The 9,420-nt window shown below is 39.1% G+C and overlaps 1 protein-coding gene across 2 annotated transcripts in view; it reads right to left on the reverse strand.

Moving 5' to 3' along the window:
• Nucleotides 1-974, reverse strand: part of LOC111223956 (forkhead box protein J3-like) — a 45,519-nt gene extending 44,545 nt beyond the window's left edge. The window contains exon 1 of one of the 2 annotated variants that reach the window (XM_022748275.1): nucleotides 513-974. In XM_022748275.1, the coding sequence (XP_022603996.1) occupies nucleotides 513-833 (321 nt within the window). In that variant the 5' untranslated portion in view covers nucleotides 834-974. The remainder of the gene's footprint in view (nucleotides 1-512) is intronic. The other variant, XM_022748274.1, reaches the window with a different exon arrangement.
• Between the last annotated feature and the right edge of the window lie 8,446 nt (nucleotides 975-9,420).

The raw sequence follows: 9,420 nt of genomic DNA on the forward strand, positions 1-9,420 counted from the left end.
ACAGACATACGTCTTTCTGCAACTGTTTTACAGTACTTCAAATGAGCCATATTGCTCAAAGGGGCACAATTGTTCCGTCTCATTTTGTTTTTGCACTCAGGAAAATGCTGCTGTGTTCTGGCACCAAATAAATAGTTTTACATAATTACTCAACTGTGACTTTATTGGTTTCTATCTAAATTGAAGACGAATGTCCTCATATGTGGACATCATTTTTCTCAGAAACTACATCATGTAAAAACATAATTCTTTGTTGTTACACTCATCAGGTCCCAATCAGCCTAAATAGCAAAGAGAAATTAAAAATGCACGCCATGCAAGAGTTCGGGTCTTAGGAGGTTAAACAGCACTGATGTTGTGATGATGATGTAATGATGTTCATGTCAGTATCAGAATTTTAAAGCCCCGCTACAACTACAATCCAAATTACTACTATGATTATTATGGAATCTTAATAAACTTTTACATTTTGCATCTGCATTAAACAAAGTGCAGATGGATCTCTTGCTCACCTTCCAGCCACTGCCCGCCTCCCTGTAGTAGGGAAAGTTATCACAGATCCACTGGTAGATCTCGCTCAGTGTCATCTTCTTCTTTGGCGAGCTGTTGATAGCAAACGTGATGAGGCTGGCGTAGCTGTAGGGTGGCTTGCCATCCTTGTGCTGCTGCACCTCCTCCTGGTCCAACGTGGTGTTAGGATCCAGTAGGGTACTCTTCTTGCCCATGCCTGGCCCGTGGGCATTCTGGGCGTCCGCCTTGCGGATTGCCGCCTGCATGGTCAGCTGAGGAAGCCAATCCATGGAGGTCAGGCTGCTCTCCAGCTCCGACGTCATGGTGACGGCAGGCTGGGCAGGAGGGGGGTGGGGAAAAGGTGGAGGTGGTGGTGCTTGTTGTTGGTGCTCGGTGACTGATGGACAGTTGATCAGTTGTGAAGTAACAAACTGAGACAAGCGACAGGTTGAAGATGAAGTCAGGGCTCCCTCAGTTCAGGACATGAGCATAGCGTCTTCTGTAGGCCAACTCTGGAGAAACAGGACACAGAAATGCCTTTATTAGTCATACACTCTTTGTTACAAGGAGCAGCTAAACATTGGAAATAAAACATATACATATCAGCAATACTGCAGAGAACAAAAAGAAATGTTAGTGAGGAAACAGCAACTGTGTGTCAACATCAAAAACCAAGTGTCTCTGTAAAGTATGCTTATATTCGCTGTGCATGAGATCACAAGCCCACCACTTTCTCCACCACTTGCTGCTCTCAAAGCTGACTCATAGTTGGGACTCCATCTGCACAAGGAGAGAGTAAATGCCAGGCAATTGTTTTCACAACTGCCAGCCAAATGGGGGAATGGCTCAGGAGGAATTCCGACTCTCTTGAGGGTAGTAAACCCCCTCTCCTTACTTCCCTGCCTGCCAGCTTGCCTGCCTCTTCCCCTTCCTCCCCCAAACGGAGCCTCTGCCGTAAACAAGCCAGTCAGTGTCGCCCTGCAAATTGTCCTCGGCCCTGTGTGTGTCTGCCGTGCTGTGCAGAGTGCAGCAAGCAACAGCCTGTCTCACGGTCCCTTGCGGCATACTGCCCTCCCTATCTTAAAATAGAGGGGCAGAGTAGAAAGGCCTAAAGTTACAAACGTAGGTGAACATGGGCATCGGTGGAGGAAAAAAAAAAAACGGAGCAGGATGACACTGCAGTCTGGCTGAGGGGAAAAAAACAGAACAGGCAGAAGAATGAGGAATCCTCACCAAGTTGTGGGATTTTTCTCTTGACTAAGCATGCTAACACGTGTGTGTTTGTGTGTGTGTGTGTCTGTGTGTGAGCATGTGTGAACCTGAGTGTGCACTCAGGCTGTAGGGCTGAGAATACATACAGTCTTGACAGCAGTCAATAGGTCAAATACCGTTTCTTTCAAAAATAGCAATTGTGTGCATCGTGGAATTATAACCAATTATTAGCACATACACAATTTTTTACTGTTCCAACACTTTATGATTATGATTATTCTTAAATATCATTGCTAAATTTAATTTACCAAAATAACATTGATTATAAAATGTGTTGTTCTTATCATGATTATAATATCCTTTTTTTTTTTTTTTAAATCATGTTCAAAAGTATTTAAAAATTTTTCATCTATTTTTGAGATAGTTAGGTGGAATTTGTTCTACATCTATCAAAAAAGTGGTAAGGAATTTAAAAAACCCAATTTTATGGGTCTCTGCTGTCAGTATGAAAAGCAACAGCAATAGTAAGAAATTCCTAAATTGGGCAAACTGAATTGGTGGCAGTTGGTCAAAAGCAGTTTGTGGTTGTTCCTTTCAAAGATCTCTCACAGCAGGGGTTAGCTAGTGCCCAGCAGCCAATTCAATATCTGCTATCAGTGAAGACAGGCAGAGCCAGATGATGAAGGCATTTTTCAGACAAGCGTCCACACAAAATTCTGAGAAGCGAAAAACTAAATCTGGTTGGGGGAGATCATTAATGGAGTCGAGAATTGGTCTCAAGTCTTCCCTTATAATCAGTGTTGGGTTTCATAAGGTGCTGTAAAGTTTCTAATGCAAGTTTTCCCAAGGAAAATGTTTTTGCATTTTTATTTATTTGATTCCTTTGAGTATCCAAAGCTTGAAAGGTGGCTCTCATAGAGAACAGTAGCTGTGGTCACCCTGAATTCATGTCAGTAATTACGTTTTTTGTGGAAAAAGTAACACTAAAAGTCTGAGTAAGTTTCTCAAACAACTCTTGCAGTATAATCCACTTCTGTGCTGCCCATCTGTATGATCTGCATGTTTCAAGCTGCCATATTTTCACCAAACATGCTACTTTTGCCCGAGGTTTGATAAGAAGCTTTGAGAAGAGAGATAACAAGACAGGAATGCAGCATATTTAGCCATATTCTGGCAAAATGGTGAATGTTCAGAACATACTGAGCGTGAGGATGGACAACAAAGAAGCAGATTATCACAAAGTTTTTATGGATGTTTTGATACTTAATTCCCACTGTGAATACGTGTCTATTGTAACTGACTAAAACACCTACTCTAATTCAATAAGAAGAAGAAAACAACAAATGTTGTACAGCCATCCTAGCTAGATCTGTGGTACAGTTTCTTTAATCTGTCCACTTCAAAAAGAGCTGGTTATTTACTTTCCACTGTTTTTTTATTCTATCATTATTAACACTTGTACCATGTTTGTTCACATGGCTGGAGGCCTTGATGAAAACACCAAAAGCTTTAAAGTAACTCTCCCAACCTCTGCAGTCATGAGCAGACTGAGAGATGAGCAGAGCTACTGACTGACGGGTGAGTCAGAACTAATGGTGGAGAACACTTCCTCATCCCTAAAAAGACAAGCAAATCAAACACAAGGTATCTCCACCCTGTAACTGAAATAAAGATGACTCACAAGCAGCTAATGACAGATTTTCACTACATGGTTATCATGTAATGAAAAGAGTTAACGATAACAAAATTATCGCATTATCTACAAAATCTGAAAAATAAAATAAATATAATAATATTAATGATGATGCTATTGAATTAGAAATGATGCAAATGAATTAGACTCAAACATGTGTGTAAGGAGGTGGAGAGAGTCTGTAACCATAAATGTACAGAAGTGTACAAAAAGAACAATTACACTTAATGGAAATTGAGAAGAAAACCGATGAATTGATAAACAAAAGATCTACAAGACCTAACATCTGCATATTATTACACATTTGAATATCTGCAGCATCAATCAAAGGCCTTAAATATTGTTCTAGTTTGACATATTGTAAGAACATTACAGGGACATTTCAGTGACAAGTACTTAGTTGAACCCATACTTCTGCAATGAACACAGGACATAATGTAGCTTGTTCGCAACACTGAGACAGAGTAAGTATGAAATGTTTAACAATGTAGTCATGTATTGTATTCTTCCATTCTTCTTGCTTTTGCTTAATGTAACCATGTGTTGTTTTGTTTAACTGATATAGAATGTATCACACCCTATGGGTTAGGATATTGCTAACACCTTTAAATATAATGCTATACAATACAGCTGAAGTAATTAGTTGATTAATCGATTAGTCAATCAAAAGGAAATTCAATGACAACCATTTTGATGACCTATTAATTGTTTCAATTATTTTCCAAGTGCAAATACCAAACAGTCTCTGGTACCAGGTTTTCTAAGGTTGGGATTTGCAGCTTTTCTGTTTCATGTCACTGTAAACTGAATATCTTTCGACAGATCCGCTGGCTGGACAACATAAGACATTTGAAGACATGGCTTCATCTCTTCAACTCTGGGCAACTCTGATGGGGGTGTTTTTTGTGATATTTAAAATACTACACAGTTAATCAATTAGTACAGAAAATTGGCATATTAATCAGTAATGGAAAAAAAGATCATTAGCCACAGGCCTACAACATAATTCAACCACACTGCAAACTTAAATCCTACAAAATAATAACCATGGATTTAAATCATCCTTCATTTGACGTCTGTTGTACTGGATTACCTTAGATTTAGCTAGGTATACCTCATGAACTGGCAGCTTAGTGTTGTATGTGTGTAAGTCAACTCTTGATGGTCTTGATCTAAGTGTTTCCATTGACACCAAATGCTCAGTATAATTGGGAGTAGCACGGAGGAGGAAGCAGGTAGAGCCTTCTGGTGGCTGGAGGTGAGCTGACTGAGGCAAGGGTTGATGAAAGGCTCTTTGCCCGCTACACAGAGACGCACGCCATTTGACCCTCCACGCTAATGATCCAGCTGCTACATAATCTGCAGGGCCAAGTCGGTGTCTTAATTAGAGAACCTTGGGCTGTGGCAGGAATGATGAAGCGCAACACAGCCAGGCAGTAAGGCAGCCCCCCTGCTGTCTTCATTACCCTGCCAGGCTGTGGGACAGTCAGAGCAGGGACAAGCCCCAGCCTGCTGCAGTGTCAAGGAGGACTGTCTGAGTTTGTTCACCAACGGGTCTGGGGGTAGGAAGAGGAGTACTAAGGAAGTGGGGAAGATGAGAAGAAAAGCCAAAGGAGATGGAGCAGTAGGGGAGGGTGTGAAGGGCACAACCATGCTGGCATCAGGCCTGGCAGAGAGCAGAAGTGCCAACAGTGTCTGTATCGAAGAAGTCTGAGAGTTCAGGCTCTATGATTACGAGCCCAGGGGAACAGACTACGTTCCCACACACACTGAGCCACTTTGATCTGGCTCTAAGAAAATGGGGTCCGTCACTGTCACCGCCAAAAAAAAAAGAAAAAAAAAAAAAGAAAAATGAAAACTTCTCTCTGTGTCTCGACTTTAATTTGTTTTTAGAATGGAGCGCTGAGAGTATTTTTGAGGGCTGAGAGGGAGAAGTGGATGGTCAAATTCATTCTCTATTCAACACTCAAAGTTTCTTTATCCTCCAGGGATTAATGGCAGATTTAGTTCTGAATGAGAAACTGAAAGCGTTTTTGAAACATCTTAATTTACCAAGTTCTTGACAGGACTTATCAACGTTCCTGCTGCCAACAGAGCAGTGACAGCAAATCAGTGATTGTGTACTGTGTCTCAGCTACTAAGTCTGAAGTGGCTCAATCAAACTGACAGAATGATTATTATACATGTGCCAGGCCCTCTTTTATTCAAGAATCCCCATTGAGGCAACAAGATGAGTAACAATCAGGGATTACTCAACTCAACATAGCAGATTACGTCAATTTCATCATGTTAGGCAAGTACGTACTGAAATGAAAGTCAGCAACTGCGTCATATAAAATCTGCACTGTTCCCAATATTCTGTACTTACGTAAATCGTTTAGTACCCCTAACAAATACGCAATTTGGCTACAATGAATGGCACTTAGCTGTCTTTAATATTTCATATAATGACAATAACCAGCTAATTAATTTTAAATCTACTTGAGAATTGTTTTATAAATGTGGGCATGTCCGGACATACATATCTGTAATGGGGTCAGTATATTTCACTTGCTTCCGACAAGATTTGTAACTATCGCAAAACTGACAATCTGACAGTGTTACCAACTATATGCAGGGTGATCAAAGGTCAGAAAGAAAGCAGGGTTTTACTTAGGCTGTCTTTCTTTAATTCTCCACACAACTAAATCCATCAATGGTGAAACACGATGCAAGCCTTTAAGGAAGGACTGTCTATAAGTCTGCGCTGTTTGAACCACAATCGCATCTCACTCCTCTCTTATGATGGCAGGCTTTTCCAACCCAACTTTGATCGTGGTCAATTGGATTAATTACAAACAATTTTGCCTTCAGATGTGGTCAGACACTGTATAGTAGGAATCAGTTTGTTACCAGGCCTGAACTCATGCAGAGGCAGTTTGGATCTGGCCTTAGCACAGAAAACTAAAAACAATGTTTAAAAACGATGTTGAGATTACCGTATTGAGTTGCTGTGGTTCACATGTCTTCATATCGTTCATTTTGCTGAAATTATCATATAGTAACACCTTAACTACTTGAATCTAATACATTATTGAAAAATTGAAGGATTTAATATGATGAACATGACTTGATGACAACATTTTACCGTGTTATTCCAGTTGGTAAATATTGTAAATATACACCAGACTGTAGCATCCACATGATGCTGTATTGAGTCATTTATACCTTAGCAGGCAACAACATCTAGTGTTACTGTTATTCCAGTGTCTACTTTTATGTAAATGCTATGCTATCATTAAGGATAGCATAGCATTTACTTTCCCTACGGTTAGGGATGGGAGTTCACTGGTTTTACAACTTGCTACAGCTAGAAGAACCTGATAGTAATTAGACTGTTCCACAGTTTAATTGTTTAATTGCATCTTTTATTTTACAGAGAACAACCTATTGTCCAGCAGTAACCAAACAGCACTAAATATAGTACTCAGGTGCAGCATGCAATTGGTACTCACATAATGTATCTTCTTCAATGAAACTATGGGACACTACAGTGACAGTGCTCTAAAGATTTTCATTCTTGAAGACTTAAGTATCTAGAGAATTTAAACGAAACTGAAAATACACGTTTCTGTGTTAAATGAGCAACATTTCAAATTAATTTGGTTATTTGCATAATTACAGTCAGACATTTTATGGTAAATTCAACATTTAAAATGTTCTACAAAAGATGTACACTTTTTTTTTTTGTTCAAAGTCATTTTCACCTGGATCTTATGTTCCTATCCAAGAGGACACTGCAATGTGGACACATCGCTGTGTCGACTGTGTCCTGTTGTAGCCAGGAAGCTCAGAATATGCCTGTGCTATTGGCAAAGTGGGACACAAACCCAAATGAGCTGCTGATTATGCTGCAGATCAGCCAAAGTCTCACAAAGTAATAATTAACAGCAGTGAAATGGTGGAACTACAGAAGATCTGTCCTGCAGATGCCATTTCTATAATCTTCTTTTCACCTGTGTCCAGGTAAAAAAAAAAATGTGTTTGTTTATTTGCATAGACAAGAAAACATCACTGACCAATGCCACAACTGAATAACAGAATTAATAGCCTAAGCTAATTTACAACTCCTATCCCAACAGAATGATGTATCATTATACTTTTTAATACTGCTCAGCTTTTTCCAGAGAATACAGTGGGTTGCCCGAAATTGCTGAACGTGTTTTTCACTGTTCCACAGTACAGTACGAAAATCACCTTGCAAAGACCTAACACCTGCTGAGGCAGGTAATCCATCTTAGTAAACGTGCCCAATTTTGCTCTTATCAAAACTATGTTACAGTGCATAGTAGTTGAAAAAAATTTCCTGTCCTGTGATCTGCTGTGAAACTCTGAAATCCAGGACACCAAAATCAATGTGAAACAGTTATTACTTCATACCTCAAAGAGCCAAAACCACTAGAAATATTAGAAACAGTCACATCTGAGAGTATCCACCTTTAATACTGAATGTTTGGTGTTAATACTTCTTCCAGCTACAATGCCTAAGATTTCAAACAACAACTGATCTGTGATTACTGAAAGACAAGAAACAATTTCAAACCACTGGTTTCAAGATGTGAGAGACTACTCACAAAATATACAATATCTGATAATAACTCATTTCACTCTATTCATATGCAACCTAAACTCTAATGAATGAAACTCACAGACAAGACATTCTGCAAAATAGAGGGAACTAGTGACTGAAGCAGAAGTACAAGAAGCACACTAAAGGGAAGTAGGCAAAAAAAAAAGGTGAATAAAACTGGTTTTACTATTTGAAATACTGTCCAAGTCTTCTCAGTCAATACAAAAACATATGAACAGAAACGAGTGCAGTGCATTCCCAGTAGGAAGCTGTATTTAAAAACATGACAAGACACCCCACAGGAAATATTAGTCTAACTGAAACAGACAGCATACACACTTAATGCTTGCATTTTCTATTTCTGTTTAATAATGTAAGGTCAATAAACCTGACAAAATTAATTTGTACTGTGTTTGACTAACCAAATACACATCAGTTTACCTGTACGTTGTGTGTGCAGGATGAAAGCAGTGCAACCGATTGCTACGATATGCAGAGAGGGAAAATCCAGATGTAGTGATTACTTTAGTGTGAAAGGGGAATTTGGGGGAAGAAATCCATGTTTGTCATTGGTGTGAATGAGTCAACATGGCATTTTAGACATAGGTCTATGACCCTGCTCATCACCAGCATTTTATGCAGGTCTGACACAGTTCAACATGAAAGAGAGAAGACCTGTCACTGTGCCTGTGCTCACTACAGTAATCACTGAGGGCAGCACAAAGCCTTTTCAATACAGATATTAGCATTTATTTGGAGTAGTCCGGGCTATAATTTTCACTCCCTGAATGGAAAGATGCTTTAACATTACTTTTTTTTCTTTGCCATAGTTTGAAGAGAAAATTGAGACCATTATAATGTCTGTGTCTTAGGTATGGAGCTAGCACCAATAGGCAGTTAGCCTAGCTTAGCATAAAGCCTGGAAGCAATGGGAAACAGCTACCCTGCCTCTCTGGAAAGTTAGAATCTACAATGGTCAAAATGTGGGCTGAACTTGTGTTTCATATCCCAAGTTACCTACATACAAATACAAACCAGCAGGTTTTTGTAAGAAAAAAAAAAATATATATATATATATATATATATATATATATATATATATACATACATACACACACACACACCACACACACACACACACACACACACACACACACACACACAACACACACACACACACACACACACACACATATATTATATTAGTTCTAATGTAAGCATGTTTAGTGGTAACAACTAACACAGACAATGTGATCATTCAAAAAAATGAAAACATATTCTCTTTATTTAGATTTTGTGAAGCGTTGTCTTTTGTTATGGTGGCCTAGTTTAGTTATGAAGCATAGTAGAAAACTATTTGTGTTGCTTTGGGATTCACTTTCAACAACTAGAATAT

Source organism: Seriola dumerili, unplaced genomic scaffold, assembly GCF_002260705.1.
Source record: "Seriola dumerili isolate Sdu_G_001 unplaced genomic scaffold, Sdu_1.0 BDQW01000121.1, whole genome shotgun sequence".
Classification (NCBI taxonomy): Eukaryota; Metazoa; Chordata; class Actinopteri; order Carangiformes; family Carangidae; genus Seriola; species Seriola dumerili.